Source organism: Branchiostoma floridae, chromosome 12, assembly GCF_000003815.2.
Source record: "Branchiostoma floridae strain S238N-H82 chromosome 12, Bfl_VNyyK, whole genome shotgun sequence".
In the NCBI taxonomy this organism is placed as follows: domain Eukaryota; kingdom Metazoa; phylum Chordata; class Leptocardii; order Amphioxiformes; family Branchiostomatidae; genus Branchiostoma; species Branchiostoma floridae.
Window position 1 is genome coordinate 11,060,263 of NC_049990.1, and position 21,941 is coordinate 11,082,203.

At 40.6% G+C, this 21,941-nt stretch overlaps 1 protein-coding gene across 2 annotated transcripts; it reads right to left on the reverse strand.

Moving 5' to 3' along the window:
* Positions 1-2,551: 2,551 nt before the first annotated feature.
* LOC118428287 (calmodulin-like) lies at positions 2,552-20,900 on the reverse strand. 2 transcript variants are annotated; one of them, XM_035838308.1, is made up of 5 exons: positions 20,760-20,866; positions 9,780-9,823; positions 8,040-8,201; positions 6,531-6,665; positions 2,552-4,314 (listed from the first exon to the last, which is right to left on the reverse strand). In XM_035838308.1, exons 3-5 carry the CDS (start codon positions 8,187-8,189, stop codon positions 4,147-4,149), a joined length of 453 nt encoding a protein of 150 aa, XP_035694201.1. In that variant the 5' UTR covers positions 8,190-8,201; positions 9,780-9,823; positions 20,760-20,866; the 3' UTR covers positions 2,552-4,146. The 2 variants fall into 2 exon arrangements, with proteins under 2 accessions (XP_035694201.1, XP_035694200.1); XM_035838307.1 differs by lacking the exon at positions 9,780-9,823 and having other exon boundaries at positions 20,760-20,900.
* Positions 20,901-21,941: the final 1,041 nt, after the last annotated feature.

Below are 21,941 nucleotides of genomic sequence, written 5' to 3' on the forward strand. Positions count from 1 at the left end.
GAGCATACAGAGCGTAAATGTATTTTATTTCCTTAATGAAAAATGATGACTCTCCATGGATGATAGCTAAGGTTATCTTTCAAGTGGAACGCAAGTGCGCCCCCGCACATACACACACCGTGCACACACACACACATACACGCACACACACACACACACACACACATACACACACACACACACACACACACACAGACACGCACATACACACATACACACACGCGCGCACACACACATACACACACGCGCGCACACACACACACAGACACACACACACACAGACAAACACACATACAGACACACACACACACACACACACTTTTGAGCATCTTATTCAAATGGCAATGTTTGTTACTGAATTTCGCTATCGCATTAACTACCATGCTCTCAGAGCACAAGAACAGCGACAGTAGCTATCTGATCGACTTGATCTATGAGACGGTCTGGCTGGCTGTCTTCAACTGCCGAACAATCACTATGAACTATGAATTGTTACGTTTTCAGCTCCTATTCTAAATTCTTCATGTCTTCTCAGGCGACGACCGTCTAAAGTGGATGGCTTATTTCTTCCAATTCATCAACCGAATTGAAAACTAGTGTTATGGGGCATTTTTCCTATAACATAATAGGTGTAATGAAGATGAAGAAATTTATGTTACCTTTAAGTTGCTTCATATAAAGTCCTAAAGACTGGCGACAGAATTTTTCCCCTTTCAATGATGCGAGCCTAAAGAATTCCCGTTCTGAATCATTTTGGACTAACAATGGGCGTTCCAACAGTGACCTAAATAAGTTGAAATCATTAGTGCCACTGTGCAGTAAGCGGTGATATATGAAAGGTAGAAAGTGGGTCAATCACTTGAAAATATTGGATTGCCTCTCGTGAAAAATCGCAGCCTACTCGACTTAATAGACTTATTTACAAAGCTAGTACTTTTAAGTTGCCCCCAATATCGCTCAAACGTCGCAATTAGCTCCTGGAATCGGTTTCGAAATGCTTTTCTTTTACCATGTAGGAAGTCAACATTTGTTCCGAAGAATGGCAGATTATCCTTTATTTATGTGGATGATACAAAGCAGTTGGGCCAAGTGGTCGAATAATTGGAAAAGCTCGGTATAATCGCGTTGGTTTTGCCATCAGTTGTAGCACTGGTGATCTCGTTTAGACTATACAAAAGGCGACTTGTCATGTGTGGACTAACGTTTAACTTTATCAAATTCTTTCGGTAGAATTTTATTTTCCGGTATCTACTTCGTTTTTGCATGGAAATGTTGGAGCTTTGTCGTTCGATTTTGGACTCAGTGTTTTCATATTTTTTGGTCCTGTTTTTCTTGTCCTGGCTTTGGCACCCCTACGTATACACTTCTCTCTCTTTGTCAAACAACGATAGAAAACACTTCGATATGTAACGTTACACTCGGTAATACTGAACGTAGGGCGTGGGTAGATTGTTTGGACATTTAGGCGTATGCAGATAAGGATCCATTTTACCATTAGCTAACCATTCAAAATCTTTCGACACATAGTCTATATCTGTTCGACCAAACAAGCCATGTAACGACTCTTGACAGAAACCGTGAAGAAAGAACCCCCGCGCTTCCATGTTGACACTCCCTTGCGGCTCTGTGTTCATCGCAATTTGCCCGCCTAATTTTCCGCTGTCGCCCGGACTATGAAGACAAATTTTACACCGCCGAAGCAAATGGCGTTGGGCAGCGCCACCGTACCTTTGACGCGATTGGAATTAAAGGAGATGAATACAGCAGAACCACAAAAGTCGATCTGAGCATTTGTCTTTGTGGACGTTTATTGATTTCCCTCGCTCTTACCTGAGTTCAATCTAACGGTACCATGATTTTCCGTGCGTTTTCTGGACGGCTCTGAGGGAACGTCACGGACCATAGAACATGGTCGTTACTATTGGGTGTCAAACTTGGTGATTTGTAGCACTCCGTAATGTGTTCATTCTCACGTCTCTCTCAGGAAAATCGATAGTGGTCCGGCTTTGGTCGCACGTCTGCATCCAGTCATAAAGTAACTCTTAATGCCTTATGAACTTAGGAATCTACAAGAACAGCCACTGAAATATCATAGTTTAACTGCGAAAATGCATACATCAATATTTTAGAATTCTCGTTAATCACAGTATAAATACTGGATAGTGTAGAATTGCAAAATCAATCATTCTAAGAAGATACACAATAATTCATAAGATGAAAACATCCTCTGGATTTACCGTTTTGAATTAGAATTTCTGTTCTATCAAGCTCACCGTTAGAGTCTTTTGAATAATAGTCGTTTAGCCTTTGTCATATCAAGCCAATATCATAAATAGTTTTAGATGTCTTGTTGCCCACCTCTGCTATTAAGTTGTTGCAATGTATCACAAAATCCCCCACGAAGTTTAAGTTACCAAGACATCAAAAGATGTCAAAATGGTCGCAATGTCTTCCATGGGGTCGAAAGAGTATTAGTGTTCCTAAGACCCTAACTGAACATTTAAGACAGGAGAGATGAGGTGAGATAGTAAAATGAGCAAAGACATTTGTGTTCGTAGATGAAAACTGTCCTTTATTCTCAGATCAGATCGATTAACAGAGGCCTCAAACAAGGGAAAGCTTTGCTGAGGGCAACTCAGTAATGACGATCTTTACAATAACTCACGTTTCTTTGTTGATAGACTTTAGCTACTACAACTACACTACTTTAACTTTACGTCGTTTACTACTTAAACTGGCCGCTAACTTAGATGTCTAGTCGTCATGTCATAAATGCCAGAGAGTGGATATTGCTATGTTATGTTTCCGTATAAAATTCTTGTAAATATTGTTGTAAACATATGTTAAAGATAGGCTAAGATGGACCCATGGCCATAGCGACAAGATTCCCAGAGTTCCTTGCGCGCGGAGTTATTGCTGCAAAGCATGATGGGCATAGATGTGCTTCTGGCAAAACAGTAGACGAGATTTCAATATAGCTACCCGCTGAAGGGCCAATCATTCTACAGCTATTTACGAACGCGAAGACATGGTTTTGACAGACATTATTGCTTTAACACTTACAACCACGGCTAGCTAAAACTCACACAAGTTTTCAATGAAATAACTACACGGATACATAAGCACGACGACAGTAAATACGTTAGAGTTACAAAAAGAAGGGTTATGAATTATGTCCATGCTTAGATTTTAGCAGCGAAGTTTTATATGATATATTAGAAGTGTTACCACAGATGAATAGTGCTCCCAATATCTGCCATCTATAGCTGACTTCAGTGCAGAGGGTATTACGGAACAAAACTTGCAACTCCGGGAGTGACCGTTATCTCTACAGCATGCTTTTAAAACCTGACAGACAGACACAGAACAAATTTAAAACGCAAATCATTAGTTTAGAATAACACGACATATACGTTTGCACATTGATATTTCATACTTGTTTTAAAATACATACTTTGACTGAGCAATTTTACATGCAAAATATTCGCAACCCTTTCTTCCTGACTCTTAAGCATATGTTGTAATGATTTCCTTTCCTGGCTTCATGTAATGAATCATTCACAGTTAAACAGTTAGTGTTAGTCGTCTACACGAGCACCGTTATTTGCCGATCTGCTATTTCACAAGGACTACCAACCCTAAGTCAAGGAAGAAAGAAAAAGAAGCAAGATTGTCACCGGACAGAATTTGCCGAATTTGTTGTGGCGGCCATCTTAGTTTCCTCTCATCCAAAAGTTGTTATTTTCAATCACATTCTTTCTCCACAACAATATTTTCATATGAGCACATTCTAGGATTATAGTTCTAATGAATTATATAGAGAGCACCACTATCATTCCTTCTGTAAGGATATGATGTATTTAGCTACCTATTTGATAGGATGTTCCTGTTCTACTTCGGTGTTCTTCATGAGAAAATCATGTACCGTCTAGTTGTGCATGTACATATAACCTGGATTGTCTTAGGTCCATTTTCCTTCTTGCTCTTCTCCACCATAATGTATTTACCCGACAATTCCCATCTTTGTATGTATGTTTTAGCCTCTACAAGAAACCAAGATGGCCGACACCTCATTCGCGTACGCGCAAGGAACCCTGGGGTAGCTGGTTCAAAGGCCATGGTATATCCCTATGCTTTGTCGCTTTCTTAAGCCTTGGGACGGAGGATGTTGATGAATTCCTCGTAGTTGACCCGGCCATCGCCGTCTTTGTCGGCAGCCTGGATCATCTCATCGATTTCAGCATCAGTCATCCGCTGTCCCATGCTGGCCATGGCTGCTTTCAGTTCCTGGGGATCAATGTAGCCATTGCCATCCTATTGGGAAAAACAAACAACACATATGGTTAGTGCTCAAGCTGTAAACATCACAGTATCGTTTCGAACTTTACCACACTCCCGCCTGGCCGAATAGTAACAGGGGACCTTCGACCAAGATAAGAATAAAAGTCTAGTAGGAGTTAAATGGCCTAAGAGTGAACTGACCGTGCGGCGGGGTAGACTGCAAAAGACTGCCTTGAGATCACATGGCAACTTTTTTGTCTCTTTTTCGCCATCCTTTTTCATCCACCTAACACGTCTGCTTGGAGACTATTTCGAATCTCAGATTTGCATGAAAGGACATCAATCTATTAGTCGATTAAAAGGATTGATTTCTTCCTGGCAATAGCATGGTAGAAATAGGCTAAATTGCAACAATTGTTACATGGGTTGTATGGAAAATCCAAGATGGCCGCTGCATCTGGAAATGGCTCTGTTATGAAATCATTACTTCTCGCGTTTTAACTACATAATTTAGAAGGACTGTTACAGTGTATGCACCCGCATAACTCGCCATACAGCAGAAAAAGGCTAGTAAGTTGGCAGAGAGTCATGTTGCAATTATCTGAAGTACTTTCAACCTGACCAGTCAAAGAGCTGGAAGGCTTTTGGTGGTAATTTCACGTCCAACACGATAAGCTCTTGTACGGTTGAGGGATCGTTATGCGCTGATTAAAAGGCTTGGTAACGATTGCACAGTACGTGTTTGGCTTACATTCATCTCGGACAGTAAAACATTTAATATGACATTATATTTATCAACATTGACTTTGTATGACGATAAAGCTTTGTCCTATACCATAAACCTGACACTGTCCCTTCAATGTCAAATATGTTATCGTTCTTTTTAAAGTGGCAATTTGCAAAAGAGGAGCTTGCAGCCAAAGTTCTGTACATTACAACTGGCACCGATGGAATCCGTTCTTTTTTAACTAGCAATTTGCATTTTCAAAGGGGAGACTGTATGCAGCCAAAGTTTTGCACATCGCTATTTGGCAACGGTTGAATCATTGCTATCGTTGACGGTATAGCTAGTAACCCTTTAAAGCTTGTCAGTATGCACGCTGTTAGAGTGAGGATCGTTCAAAGGCGATCGATTTCAAACGAGTCAAGTGTTCCCCTGGCTACCTCAACCCACCCTATCAAAGGTTTTGAAGGCTTTACGAAGCGTCTACCAATCGTAGGTCAAGGAAGAAAGAACAAGATGAAAGATTGTCGCCGGATATTCACACTGTAACTTATAGTGAGGACCGTTCAAAGGCGATCGATCTCAAACAGAAGTCAAGAGTAGTCGATGAACGTTAGACATCAATTGCCAAGTAATAAGATACGCCCAAAAGCAGTTTCCCAAGCATATAGATATGATTTTACAAACGGCCAGACATTTCAGACAACCATCATGAGGTGTCTTTCATCAGTGACGCTGTGTAATGTTTTATTGTGTTTCGTCAGTGACGGTTGTCTGAAACGTCTGACCGTTTCCAAAATCATATTGAGTAACTGCTTTTTGGAGAAGTCAAAGAGTTCCCCCTCTCTCTCTACCTACCCTATCAAAGGTTCTGAAGGCTTCACGAAGCGTCTCCCAATCTACCAATCTTGCACACTATGATAGTGAGGATCGTTCAAAGGCTATTGGTCTCAGAAAAAGATGTCAAGAGTTCACCTCGCTATCTCTACCCACCCTATCAAAGGTTCTGAAGGCTTCACGAAGCGTCGCCCAATCTACCAATCCTGTACACTGTAATAGTGAGGTTCGTTCAAATGCCATCGATTCCAAAGAGAAGTCAAGGGTTCTCCTCGCTATCTCTACCCACCCTATCGAAGGTTTTGAAGTCTTCACGAAGTGTCTACCAATCCTAGGTCAGAGAGGAAAGTATCACCGGATATGCACACCGTAAAACTTAGCATCGTTCAAAGGCGAGCGATGTCAAAACAGAAGTCAAGAGTTCCCCTCGCTATCTCTACCAACCCTATCAAAGGTTCTGAATGCTTCACAGAGCGTCCCCAAATCTACCAAACCTGCAAACTGTAATAATGAGGATCGTTCAAAGGCGAGCGATGCCAGTAGTTCACCTCTCTATCTCTACCCACCCTATCAAAGGTTCTGATGGCTTCACGAAGCGTCCCCAAATCTACCAAACCTGCAAACTGTAATAATGAGGATAGTTCAAAGGCGAGCGATGTCAGTAGTTCACCTAGCCAGCTCTACCCACCCTATCAAAGGGTCTGAAGGCTTCACGAAGCGTCTCCTCGGCCGGCTGGTTGGACATGACCTGGTACACCATCCCCAGGAACTCGTCGAAGTTGAGAGTGCCACTGTCATCCTTATCAGCCGCCTTGATCATGGCCTGGTGGGATGGAATGGAAAGGTGACGGATTAGCATTTATATGAAGGGGAGAGATCTAGAGATACATGTAGATGTAGGGCAGCTAAGTTGGGCACCGGGTCTTTGGCATTCACGTGGAAAGCAGGAAAATTATATGTGCGGTACGGGTACGTGGAGACAGGCCTAGGGTATACGTACACTATAGCTGTAAATCAAAGTCAATTGTATTATCGTTCAAATAATACTAGTGTTATTGTAAATCAGGAAGAGAAAGAAATAGAGTATGAAGGGAATTAACAGGAAGATTTGTGAATTGATATTATATCTTATTCTGATAATGTGTTCAAGACATTGTCATCATCTTTCAAAACATCAAACATGACACGTATTTAGTTTGAAAAATTGTTATCTGAGATACTCAAGAACAAGAACATTTTCCCACATCTGTTCTTTCGTCTTATGCGTCTTAAGGGTCATTTAAAAATCTAAGATCCTAGACTACAATTGGTACCAACCAGAACAATATCGGCACCGCGGTTGTCATGTTGAATATTCTCATCCCCATGTTAATTCATAAGGATTTATATGAAACGATAAAGAATGTCGACCTAATCAATCATTACTTTCTCTCATCTCATCCAAAGTTACTTAAGTTATTACAGAAGATCAATAAGATTAAAGCAGTGACATTTTAAAAGGCAATAACCTATCATCTTTAAAGCTCTTAGATCGTTGAGAAGTCTTGAACTCTTCGACAAAGGTTAACCTGGCAGAAAGAATCGATGCTGATGACATGTCTCATCTGCTGGCAATTATTTGTAGGTCGATCTTGCATATCGAGTTTCGTGTAGGCGTGCAGTATATGGCGTGACAAGAGTTTTCAAGCATATAAAGTATAAATTTCATGTTAGAGAGTCCGGCCTGCCGTCCGAACTTGAAATTCCTTTGGTGTGTAAAGTTAAAGCGAACGGAACCGGATCCGGTTTGGACCATGATAAATTCTTTGACGTTTTTATGCGCGTATAGAATTACCAGACAAATTTGAATATTCAATAAACATCACGCATATTCAAATACATAGATTTGACTCTTGCAGTTTAACCAGCCAACATGGCGGCTGTAAATTCATATCCTCACACGTGATATGACAACCGCCATTTTTGGCAACCAACAGATGCAAACTCAGGTACACACACAGTTATTTCGTACCTTCCATAGCAGGCACTTTGGGTCTTCTTTTCATCTTTTGGAAACGGCATTACAAGCGACCCAGTACAAAAAGAAACGACCAGCAAAAGTGTATTTTGAGCCCAAAAAAGACGAAAGAAGGCCTAGAGAGCCTGTTATTGAGGCTAGTCATTTCGGAACCACTCTAGCAGAACACCGCATACGTACCCGAACCATTTCCTTTGTGGGAGCCTGGCCGAGCTGCTTAAGTGCCGTTTCCAATTCCTCCGCGTTGATCACGCCATCCTTGTTCTTATCGAAAGCCTCAAAAACCGCCTTGTACTGCTTGAGCTGATCCTGGTTGAATCGTCCAGCCATCTTGATGTATTTCTAGATGAAGTAGAGAAAACGTCTTAATGTTCTACTCGGAATGGTTAAAACATCGGGCGTTTCTTTGCTTGAAGAATGTTTAGTATGATAAGGTTTTTGGGGTAAAACGATGGGCAAGCTGTTTTCCGTTACGCCCATTGCGATAGTTTGCATGGCAACATGTAGTGCTAGTTAGGTAACTTCGTGCTGTTTATTGTTTGTATAGCGCAAGAATGAAAAAAAAAGGTTGCATATCTTGATAATCCTACGTTTCTTATTTGGTTGGCTAGGATAGTTTCAAGAATTTGGAGCCAAAAAGCTATTTGCCCCGCAAGTATTTGTCCATGCTTCGTCTTGAATAGAGAAACACGTTAATAATACATGAATACAACGAGCTCTAACACTACTTTCAATGCTAAATGCTCCATGCTACCACAGAATACGTGGTGCAAATAATTCAAGTTGAAAGTGAAGACTCACTTTATCGTGTCTATACTACTTACCATTCCAAGTGATAGCTTTGTTAGTTTTAAAGTTCACATGTGTTCGTTGTCTTGCAACGTTTTAGTACCAAAACTAGTGTATCACACGAAGGACAGTTTATTGGTACAGTTAAAGCATACCAATAGGTGTGTAGATACTTCAACGTAAGTTAGTATTAGGGATAAAGTTCATCAAGTTTTATATAACGCCATTTGTGGTAGTAGTGGTAGTAAAGTTAGTTCCTTAATCGTAGGTGTTATAACGTTGAGTAATGTATACCTGGAATTCAAACGCCATGATGGAATAAAAAGAGATTATTGCATAAAATGATTTCAAATTTAAAAAGGAAACTCGTCGATTGGTATTCTTGAATTAACTTTGAAGAAGAAACTGATAGCGACACCAGTTCTTAGAATAATTCTTATCTCACTCTCCTGCCGAGGTAATCTATGGGATGATAAATGCAAAGACGTCGTTTTCTTCAAGGCGCACAGTGGATTAAGGTGCCGGATGCCACTCTCATAAATATGATAATCTAAACCACAAAAGGTAACGTGATGTTTTGTATGGAGGCGTAAGAATGAGACTGAAAAGAGATGACTGTCCCAATAGGGTAAACTATTTCTAAAACTGTGCCATGCATATTTTAGTAAAAAATGTTTGCTGTTGATAAAATAATTATTGATTTAAAAAAAAAACAGGTTCGCCAATTAGTATGAATACTTTCAGTTTCGGAAGACAAATCTTCCTGTTCGAGAAAAATTGTCTTGAGATGACTAACACAGTAAAAATGCTAAAACCTACTGCAGTAACGCCTTCAATATGGTGGGAATTTTGTATCTTGGACAATGTCTCCAAAGGCAGCATTTTCGAGAAAATGCAGGGTTTTTCCCTCAGATAATTTGCCTTTTGTCAACCTACTTGCACACAATACTTTACAACTAGGCTCTCCCTAATTATTGGCTGTTCAGTTCAGCGTAGAACGCATTAGTTTCTGAATATCTTCTTATTCTTAGAGAGAGCAGTCAGCACCTGGAAGAGATAGAACGCTAAACAAAAAGAGAACGGTGAGAAGAAAGAAGAAGAAGGAAGGACAGCCAGTTACGTCACACTTACGTCAGCTTGGTTTGTCTTCCCGGAAGCTCGGGTGCTTCGGACGACTATAGAGAGGAAGACAGAAGAGGACAGCATAGACAGACGGAGACAGACAGACAGATAAACAGACAGAGAGAAGCGACAGGTGTAGATAGACAGATGGAAATGCAGAGAGAATTGTGAAAGTGATAGTTCTTAAGATCTTAATGAAACAGCGACAAAAACTACTAAAAAAACATACAGCAGCATGACTTCAGATTCTGTAAGCTGTTAGCAAAGTTTTGCAACTATCTTAACCTACTATCCCTATGCATTGTAAACAAAGCTTGAATCCCCTCAAAGCCCTCTTAAATTTTCGCTAATAGAATTATCATAATTATCATAATCACCACTGATACTGGAACAGAAAATTTGATTAAATTGAATAATCTTCAGGTAAATTTTATGAACACCAAATAACGACAAAAATCAGTTAATCTCTTTCACATTAAGAATATCAAATCCTGGCTGCTTAAGATTAATCCCTTTTTATCTTACAGGGCTTATCAAAAGGTTGCAATGTTTCTTAAGTTTTAAAGTTGCGTCATGATGAATTATTTATAGATTATAGATATAAATGCCTACATGAGTCCCAGTCGTAATTATCACAAATACTTTACTTTTTACAACCCCGATTGAGGGCATAATTGCTTGAGATGCCAACTTGAACCGAAAAAAAACTGTAATTTCATGTCAGAAAGCTAGACTGTGAAATAATTCACATGCAATTTGAGATATTCGCTGAGACTCAATGAACCATTACCTTTAGAAAGGGACAGAGAAGATTTTCCTTGCTAGAATTCAATTCCATGAATAAGATTGTGTGAACCATACAGCTTTCACAAAGAGGGGTTCAGGAAAATGACCTCTTTGGTACCGTCTGGTCGTAAATATGCCCGCTCCTCAAATTGAAAATCGATTTTTTAGCGTACGAAAATGTCCTACGTTTTCAAGGATATGGCATCCTTTAACTCAACGTAGAGAACCCAGAGGCGATGACAGTGGTATTAACTAAAATCCCCCTTAAGGCGCTGTCAAATTTAGGCTTTAATCCAGAGACAGGTGCGAGTATCGACTTTTGAATCAAGCAATTCAAAATAGCATTAAAGGAACCTAATCGTCGAAAAACATTTATGTGGAATTTCTTCTCTTATAGGAATCTTTTCGGGCATGATTTGTTCAACTTTAGCAAGGGAAAATTCCCACCAAAGATTTATTGCACTAAAGGACCAAGCGGACCTCATCCCGCAGCTTTTACAGAGCAAGAGGGTCAGATATACATCGTAATTGATGACCTGGCACCCTCAAGGCAGCACTGACGAAAACGTTTCTGGACACCTGACTTTGATGAGAAAGCACCTCGCGTTGCTCTCTCATGCACACATCCGGAGAGCTTAGGGTGACGTTCCAGCTCTCTGATTAGTATCGGCGTCTGCAGCTGAACAGAATCAGCTCAGAAGATCTGAGAGAACTGGTCGAACGCATATGACCTTCTGAGGGTCCCCTTGGACAGACTTAACCTAACCCACCATGGATTCCGTCTGGTTGCACCTCATTTCATGGTAAGCCGTAAAGGGATTTCTCTTGTCAGTACGTGTGGGAGAAGTCGCTTTGGAATAACGCGTCCTAGAATGTCGCAGATGGCATACTTAACTAGCAGGGACATGACCCGGGCATACATACTTCTTTAAACCATTTAATACTTGCCCCAGAGGTCACGAGAGCTACTGGTATTTTGTACAAAAAACACTAAAAGATGTTGAAGAAGAAGATTACCATTCACGCATAGAGATAACCAGATGCATGCATGAATAAATAAGTCCTTATCGCACAACGTGCCAATCCTCTCGTGGGGTGCAAGTAGAACACTGTCTTAGGCGAATCTTTATTCAATACGACAGGGGGTTATCCTTTTAGCTTCTGAACTTGTGCAACAAACTTTTCATAAAATAAGTTTATGAAACGAAGCCTAACTTAGCAAAGATTAATTTGTGCCTGTGTTAGCAACTCATAGTTTTGGTAACGCCTTTTGGCTTAGATATATTTTTACGATGAATGTTACATAAGCTTATAGTGATGATGAACCATTATATAGAGTAAGGAAAATGATTCACTTTGTGAAAATGAACTGCCTAAACTGTTAAACATGAGAAACATTTTGATTACAAATGCAACGTCACGAATCATTGCCTTCGTAAGCTTCAAGCAATCTCAGATGATACGTTTCCTTGGATGGAAAATTGCTCATCGAAGTGCAGGTAAAGAATATTGCACGCGTCTTAGACGAAAGGCACACCCATGCCGGATGACGGGTATGAATGGTGCAGAATTGACTAATTTGCACACTTCGGTCATATCTGCTCTCTCGTAAGCCTAGAGTGGGTGGATATACATTTACATGAGCTCTGTGCTTAACTTTAAAGGAACAAAACACTTCTTGCCGCAAAGCTAGAATAAACTGGCTAATCCTGACTGCATGTACGTCATTGCCTTTATGAGAAGGCGACAGTACTTAACCTACATCCTTTCAAACCTTTGTGCTAAAAGGGCCAGTTGCGTAGGTAAGGGCAAGAACTACCCACTCACTCACGGAATGACGTGTTGAAAGAAAGATTTTTCAGGCATCTTTGGAAACCAGCTCTGTACCTGCTGAGCACCATGGTCAATTCATCACCCATACAAATGTCAGCTTAGTGGCACCGATAGCTTTGCGGCAAGAGTGGTTGGATAGAATCAATGATGTTGAGCTTTTTAGATGGGCAATATACACCAATTTTTTCACTTGACTCTAAGCATCTAGCTTTGGGTAAAGTCGTCTTTTTGGATGAGGTGGTCTATGTCTAAATGTCGTCAACTTTTTTAACTTTTGCGTTTTGAAGCTCACTGTTAGGCATTTTCTTAAACTTAACTTCTAGGTCGGTAACCCTAACACATCTATAAGTACATTGTATGAATGAAATTGAAAGTTGAAGGATCGAAGGCTTGCGGAGTTTTTGAAACACTTTATTTTGTCTACCGTTAACGCGTTTTGAATTCAAACTTGCTGTTATGCTTACTACGACCTTGACTTTGAGCAATCGCAAATAGGGTTAATCGATGTAGCTGGCCTGTTTGACACAAGGGTTTTGGTTGAGCTGTAGTAGAACTAACTCTGGCCTCTTAGCCCAGATTGATGCACATTACGTAATTATCCAGCGGGTAGTGCAGACATCGATTAAGACCAAAGGCTTTTAAAGTTGAAATGCTCATCCATTTCGTCATCCCAGGGGCAAAGTCACGTAATGGCAGTTTCATGTATGTGTGAGTGACGTTTTTAGGTCGGGGGCTATTGCACTATCCACTAGTTTCAGGTAATGCTTACAGTCAGAAAGAGATTTAGTCTTATGAAAATAACAAATCAGAAAGTAGTTTTGGTAAGTTGTTTCTAGGGCGTGTATTTTGCATTCCCCCTCCCCCTTTTCAGTGCCCCTAGCCTTGTACCTATCACTTGGTTTACATTTGACCATTATCAGCCAATACGAGTCAAAGAGCATTGCCCCATCTAGTCCAAAGTAAATTGAGGTCCTCTTAAACTAGATCCCTGGAAAGGTCCTCTCGTACGGATAAGATAAGGAAAAAAAATCAATAATTGGCCCTTTCTGGGGCTTACCGGAGTTCCTGCCACCACACCAATGACATTATCCACTCGGAAGCCGAAAACGTTACCAGTGCTTTTGTCAAACAATCTAAACATAACACGTTCTGGTAATAAACTTCGCGTATCTGTCAGTGCAGCGAAACGAAATTTTCCGCTACTCCAAGTTTATTTGCCATTTGCTGCTGGAAATTGATATTGATTTCCCATAATGCAGCGTTGCGGACAGCTGTGGATATCAGGCTTGCATTTCATGCACGTATCGACCGTTTGGACCAGGGTCGCGGTGGTCATGGCGTTAGGTTTAACCAAATTCTATCTTGACCTACAAGTTTAAGTTGTATTCAGTTGCCTTTAAAAGTTGTCTAAAGACAAATTTGCGAAGATATAGAAAACGCACAGCCAAACTATTGTGTCTATTTGTTTATGACTTTTCTAAAAGCTCAAGGAAGGAACAGAACTTTGATTTTATCGATTTTTCGCCAGGCAGTATATATCGATCTGTTACGTTATTAAACGCTTTTGCGCAGGTTGGAATTTCTCGTAATCTAACCTTTTACATTAATCAGCATCTGATCATTATTTGATGATCCTAGATTTGCCATGTGTGAAGATATTTGTTTCATATCGAGTTGCTCACAGACTAAGAGCAAAGACATACCTTTAGTTGTACGTAACATTCAAAATCAATTTGCTCTAAATTATGATAGATATACAGCAATTTTGCACTACATTTTATGTTGATATTTTCTTTTACATTCCACCGCTGTTCCAAGCATGACTTGACCATGTATTGGCTGTTTACGTCCCTCTAACTGGACTGGTTGTAACTGGTTACGACCGTTATGCCATACGTTACATTCTAAATCAATTTGTTCTAGATTCGTATAGATTAAACCAATTTATCACTACATTTTGTGTTGATATTTCCTTTTACATTCGTGAGTTTACCAAGCATGACTTGGCCATGTTTTGGTCTTCAAACTGAACTGGTTATATCTGGTTAGGGTTGTCATGCCACGCCCTAATCTCCTCAGGGTGTCCTGAATAAGTAACGAATCTGCGCTGATGATGTGCCCGGGGCGTGAAATTAGATTGTTTCTACTGCTGAATGTTTTAGTTAGGTTGGGGATAGATCGTTGTATTGGCATCATTTCAAACAGGAGGAGTCAAGTAGAATCATCCCTGTGGGCAATAGCATTTAGCGACTAAAACTCCTGAAATTTGACATTTTTGGCATCAGTGTATCAAAAGATCAAGTAGGAACGGTATTTGCATATGATAGAGTGGCTATAGGCAGGCGGGCAAGAGATCGAGAGGTCCCGGGTTCGATTCCTGGTATTTTTTGGTTAGAAGTTGTCTCCTCGGCACTTTACACTACATGTACTTTTTTCACCCAACCCAGGTGTAAAATGGGTACCTTACTTCGGTTGGGGTGGTGAAAGGCGACGGAAGGAGAGGGATGGGCTCCGTCCTTCCGGTAACGTATATTAGACACTATGGTTTAAAGCCACACTGTCCATACCGTCTCAAGAAAGCTGTGTTACCATTCCCTTTTTTCTAAGAAAGATCAATTGATGCTACTTACGAATCGTTCAGTATGCTTCACTGTGTATGGTTGGCTTTCAATATAGACGTCAATGGCGCACATTTAGATTTAATGACATGCTTTCTGGGGGTTGTCGAAGAATATAATTTTTATGATGATGCAGTAATAATGATCAAACGCGAATCCCTAGGTAATTATCACATGATAATAGATAGACACGTGGTTGCTGGTACATAACTATGGTGGTGACGGCAAATTAAGAAGACCAGTCTTGAGAAATCACCGTGCACATATAGACGCGCCTGGCGGCATCGTCTCTGTCATATGACATATTCATCCCACACTTAAAACTGTCTCCAGTCCATAACTTCATTCATCATTCATGTTCAATAAAAGCTTGGCGCTCTTGACGCATAACTTTGATATGACTTTGTGTGGATCGTAAAACGCTGCTCAGCGTGTCCTTGCTGTACCCTTGCAGGGCGCATCAGCGTCCCTCGCAATGCACAGCAGGCTGTCAGGATAAATCCTGTCAAACTTCGTGTGATCTTTGGGCCTGTCTGTGGTGCTGAAACATAAACATGCCAGGTGAGAAGCCGAATTAACGCGGAGGTCACCACTAAGGTGCTCCTTGACAGTGCCTTCAGCATTGATGAACAGTAGGGTACCTCAGATGTGACACAGGGCACGGGGACCATTAACGATGACAAGGCGGAAATTGCAACCTAAATGTACCTCCAGGAGGTCGTTTGAACAGAACTCACGGATGTCAATTACATCTTAAGACTTAGATCAGTCATGATTTTCTCAGCGGGAGCTACATATAGTTTCATGCTAGTTTTTCGGACAATACATTGGACTATATCTTAACTGTTCATGCACAGTCAAGGTATGCTTATCTATGTGAACAGTGGGGAATGAATAAACGTATTACGCCTTTTATGGTTTTTCTATGCTGTAAATGTCTTCAACGAATGTCCTTCAGGATGGGTAAACAAAGAGTCTCATAAATCATTCATGGCGTTCCCCTTTCAGAGCGATGATTACCTTCCGGTTATTGCTTCCCTATAATAAGATTTTGATAATGTGACATAAATCATCGGTAGGGAATTCCTCCACAAAAAGTGTACGTACCAAGATGGCTCGCTTAGAACATCAACAGACAAAGTTTTTGCATGACGTTCTTCAATACATTGTCGTATTTGTACGCAATTAAAATCCCTTCAATTCAGCTATGTTTTACCATATTTTCCATACCTGAAGCTAATCTGATTAGATTGGATCTGCCTATAACATTTCTGTTATAGACAGGTCGACTGGAATGAAGATAAAGTACACTATCAGGAGCCTCGGGAAAACAGTGGAGTTTTAGCTGAATGTCTATCCATGGAGGGATCTAAGCTGTACATAATGTAATATTTATTTTGTTTAAAGATAAGAATTCAGAAACTCTTGAACTTTGGTTTATCTTGTAGTTTTGTGTCGTTTTCGGGGTTACTATCGGTCATCATATGAGTCCCAGCGGCTTTTATTGTATGGTAATTGTATGGTAATTGTATGGCTGCCCCGCCGCCAGGGGGCTAAAATGCCTATTGATACAGCACAACATAACATGTTGTGCTGCCCGTTATGTTGTGCTGCCCCTACGGCTGATTAATCAGCCTACGGCTGATTAAAAGGCTATGGGACGAACGAACGAACGAACGAATTGTATGGTGGCACATTTGGCAAATTTCTGAATATTTCCAAGCTATTGGTGTTTTAGTCAAGCTTGCCAACAGGACTTTACTATGTTTGATGAAACATTGTTCTTTGCTAAGCTTGATCCTAATAAAGGCGGTAATGAAAATATAACCTTTTGATAACCAGGTGATGATTGCCAAATCATCATGGAAGCAAAAGATCAATCAATCATTCATTCACCCATTGGGAAAGGAGTAAATCATACGGTAATTTGAGTGAAAAAGAGGTCATGTTTCATTATGAATAATAAATACCCATTCTCAATGATCAAGGCCATGTGAATTATAAATAACCTTACTCAAGGATCAAGGTCAATGACCAATGTCAATTTGTGAAGGGTTATACTAGATGATAGCATATCAAATGTCAGAGTGGCTAAATGAATAGTCAAATAACATCACAGATGAGTTATTTATGTAATATCATTTATGTGATATCGCTGGCATCAACGTTATGTAATATCATTTATGCAATATCACCGGCATCAACGAAATACTATTTTACAGTCGTCTTCGACCATACACCTGCACGTAGTATTATATGCATGCAGCAGATAAATTGAAGATTAATTGTTATTTGTGTGATTGAAAATCAATGGCATTCCCAAAAACATTCTGAAATTGAACATCATTCCGGCTACGAAAATTTGACTCTCAAATTGATGTCACCGCTCACTGCCGTCGTGCTTTTAAATACTTCACTAATCCTATTGTGAAGGAATTCACCCACTGGTGTGTAACCAGCACAAAATTGAAGGAAATATTTTCAGACCACACCCATTGTGCGGTGCACACCTGCTCCCTTTTATCCAGTCCCAAAAGGACGATTGATTTTTATGGGTAATTCGCCCTGCCGAGACCTCATTTGCCGATCCGCAGTGGGAAACCATCGCGGCAATTTCAACCGATTCCACACACAAAAAACGGTCATCTATACAGACAACAATAAATTTGCACTATCAGAGATACTTTTCTATCAGGACAAACTCTTGGAACATCAAAAGATATCATCATGTAAGTAGAAAAGGAAATCAGACTGAGGATTTTAAAGTGAACAATTTTACCGCATATAGGCAGTCAAACCTGCTCATTTTTAAGAAAGATGCCGCACAGCGAAAGTCTGTATACATGTATGGTACGATAACCAAGAAAAAGAAAATCAGACTGAGAATTTCAGAGTGAACAGTTTTACTGCACAGAGGCTGTCAAACCTGCTCATTTCCAAGAAAGATGCCGCACAGCGAAAGGCTGCATGGTACGATAACCTAAGCCACGCCATGAGCAGCCACATGCCTTCAAAAGCTCTGCCCATGTTATCTCATCCTTTCAGGACGGCACGCGATCCATCTTTGTCGACTCTTGGACAGGTAATGTTGGGATGAAGCTGACGATAAGAGTGCCTTTGGTTGCAGAGAGAAAGATCTTGCAAGAAATGGTTCACTCGAGGGAGGACATTAGAGTCATGTATACACTTGTTTTGCCCTGTAGGTGAAGTGCTATTACCGTTTCTGAGTGCATCTTTTGTACCAACATCATGATATACAACTGAAAGCTCGTTGTGGTTTAGAGAATAGCTGCAATGATAAAGAGAACTTACTTCAACGGCCATTCCTCCATATTAGTAGTACTTGGTATCTTTATCGCTGCGTACTGAAAACAGTCTTTTGTTATCATATACATCCAAGAATTTCTTTGATCCACTCTTTGTGGTATTATTTGAGATCTACTAATTTTCAAGGTATTCCGTTGAAAGCCTCCGTCTTTGGAATGACTTAAGTTAAGAAAACATATGACTCCGCCTCTTTTGGAATGTAAAATCCAAAGCTTATCGTGTTCGCATCAGATGGCAAAGTAGATATCCCAGGAGGGAATGCATTATTTAAGACCAGTCTAGCATCAAACATCTGCCATCAAAATATAGATGCGGTTTTGTTCACGTTAACGGTTAACGCCATCGGATTATCTGTATAAGATAAACTGCATTTTATCCATACGTTATAGAAATCGTTGCAATGTTGATCTTCGTTGAACAAGGGTTATGCAGAAAGCACGGGCAAGGTCAGAGTGAAGCTGCCATATGATGTTGATGCCAGGTATCCACAAGTCTTTGGAGTCGATACCAGTTGTTAATTAGGTGCGCTCATCTAATAAATCAGCCCTGACAGTAAATGGCCTATTGCGTGCCAGGCTGAACGCGAAGCTGCATCCACATAATGACGCGGTATTGTCTCCTGATAACGACCATCATTTGCCACTTGAGTGCTACTAAAAGCTGAAAACCACAATCCGGATTGTGTCTTTTCATACGGTACACGAGACTTAAGGTATAAAAGGATCTGCCATAATAGACAATGTGCCGCCTTGAGGTTACCTACGGTCTTACGCATCCATTCTGCTGCAGTACGCATATCACGGATATGAAAAAAGAGAGATCCTACTTTGTAGTCACGGGTGCAGTCTATGAAAATCTGAGCATCATTTTGGTCCATTTTTCCGTGGGAAGGGGGCGTATGCCTCGTCAAATCTGACAAGCCAGCGTTCATACCTCACAAATCTAATAACGGCTAATGGAATGAGGCCTGCCTGTGTTCCTAATAATTGCTTTGCCTGCTTTTAAGGTGCCTATTGGTTAACTCGCCTCCCGATATGTCACTCTGATTGCTTTCAAAAGTTCTGAGCTGGCGTTCGATAGATTGAATTCATCTTGGCGCGGCACCATAGATTTCGATTAGTTAATTGGATCCAGCTTTCTCCTGCTAAAACCTAATGTTGCTTGTGAACGGTTTGGATGATAGGGTACCCGGCTGGGAATCGGAGACCCATTTCTGCCGGAAAGAATTGAAACCATCATACTCAACGCAGCTGTAGACATATTCCTTCTGGCGCTGAGGCTTTGCACAGGGGATGGGGCATTTGAAACGCGCCGCTGGATTCGTGCAATCTGATCAGAGGGACCATATATAAATCAATTTGCGCAAAAGGGGGCTCCACACCCCCATACGAGCAATCATATCACACGACCTGTATTTGAATATGAATAGCACATGGGCGTTGGTCAATTCATTCAAACCGAACACAATAACTACTTTGCAATTGACTAAAGGGACCTTTTTTTAGAATACACATAATGTTACCAGTACAAATCTTTGATAAACAAGATACATAAAAGAGAGATCCCAACAACAAAAGAGCTCTTCTGATTGTGACGCTAGCTAACGTCTTCGGTACCGTGCATAAAGAGCAGTTCGAAGGGTAATTAACGTATGCGATCCCTAAGGGGGCGTAACATTTTCTAATTCCAGCATCTAAAGTGAATATACCACTCAGCTAAAAAGCAGTGCTATTTGTCACTAGATGATAAAACATATTTTCACCATGGCAAGATGGATTCATTAGCAAGAACTATTTGGCAAGAACTAAAACTCAGATGGCGCTTGGCCAGGGAAGCCTTTCATCTCTTTGAAACCGCTCAACAAACGAAAGTCAGGTAGAAATATAGCTGGATGATGCAAAAGTAGCTGTGTTCTCTTCGTTTACAAATCGAGAGTATTACCCCACTATCACAAGCCTCCAGACGACCTCAAGCAGGAGAAAAATTACCCCGAATGTCCCACTAACGGCTTCTGTAGATAATGTTCGGTTCTGCGGGGAGTCAGACAGCGTCAACCCCGACCATCTTAATGCCAACGAAACCACGCTGAGGCTTAGGTCACATTTTCCAAACCGGGGCTCGGTCGGGATGTTTTAAGAAACGGAAAATCAAATTAAAAAATTATGCCCTAGAATCTAGATCTTATTTTGACATTTTGTGTGTTGTGATGCCTTTCATATCATTCTGCTTGCTCACGAAAGCTGCCCGGCCGGGCCCCTTTTTTCGAAATGTGACCTAAGCGTAAGTATATCACACTTATTCTTAGCATAACATCTCAAACATGTGAACATCAGGCAAAGAAGAACTCAAATGTAAACATGATATTCTACTGGACCTAAAAAAAGTGGTAAGGTTTTTGCAGACGTTAGCATAAAACGGAGCTTACCTAGGTTGTTTCGCAGCCGTGGTAGAAAAGCCTGAGGTACTGCGGGCTAGGTGCACCGGTGAAAGTGTCCTGTTACAAAAGGGATAACCGGGCCCTCATCCCCGGAGCTTTATAGTGCTGAATAATGAAGCACTGCTTATGGATGACACCACGTGACAGCGCCATATTAGGCTGCGTTGGGAACGGGATGGTCCAATAGGAGGCGAGTCATGTGATGTAACGTCCCGTGGGAGTGATTAGATGATCAAATTAGTGGCAAATTTTCTTCCGGACCTAATGACAAAAAAACACCCCGTTCCCACCCTCGATATACTTTCTAAACAGGAAAATAACACGAGTGCAACGTCTTTCTCGATTACTGAAACGTTTCGATGTGTTTTGTTTTCATATTCATATCTTTATTTGCCACAATATATCAAGAGCCATAAATGCCACTTGTACAAATAAAGGAAGACATAAAGATACACAAGGGGCCAAATGAATGCCTTGAGTAACAAAAAACACGCTACATTGATAGTGAATTATGACCGTTTAAAAGGCTGAAACCACAAATAAAGTCTCATAAAAGAGCATCCATGTATGTATTTCAATTCATTGGTCCTGTGTGTGTAGCTATAAACCACCCACTAGAAAGATAGAGTAGGTCTATAGAAATGTCTCAAAATATCGAAACTATCCACAAAATTTAAATACGTTATCTATCTATGAAGACCAGGCGTCGTTGACAAAATATAGGGTGTATATATTCGATAGCATGGTGATAGATTTCTATTGCAAAACAAATTGTAGCCCATATCACTTCAATATCACAAACAAATAAATGGGTGAAATCCGTGTTTCGGTTCTTTTGAGCATCATATAAATCAGGTGCTTCTGGCCACTCCAAATCACCCCACTGTGGTGATTCCATTAATGTGCAATCGATCTTATTTGATATAACTAATTAAAGTACATAATTAACCGAAAAAATGCGACTAACATACGCTCAAAGGCTACAACAACACTGCATTGCTGCCAATCATTTTGTTTTTGTTAAGTCATGAATACCTCCGACCCCCAAAAAGACCTCAATGACAAGACGTTCGCCGCTTCCCGCAGCGTTTACCTCATATACCCTTTGCACGACAGGTATGTATAAACCATTGAAGTACATATAGCCACACTGTCAAAACCTTTTAGATA

Coding starts and splice junctions, on each gene's coding strand:
- LOC118428287 (XM_035838307.1), bottom strand. CDS start 8,189: ATGGCTGGACGATTCAACCAGGATCAGCTCAAGCAGTACAAGGCGGTT. Junction 6,666..8,039: donor CCACAAAGGAAATGGTTCGG/GTACGTATGCGG, acceptor CCATCCCACCAG/GCCATGATCAAGGCGGCTGA. Junction 4,315..6,530: donor CCTTCAGACCCTTTGATAGG/GTGGGTAGAGCT, acceptor TTTTCCCAATAG/GATGGCAATGGCTACATTGA.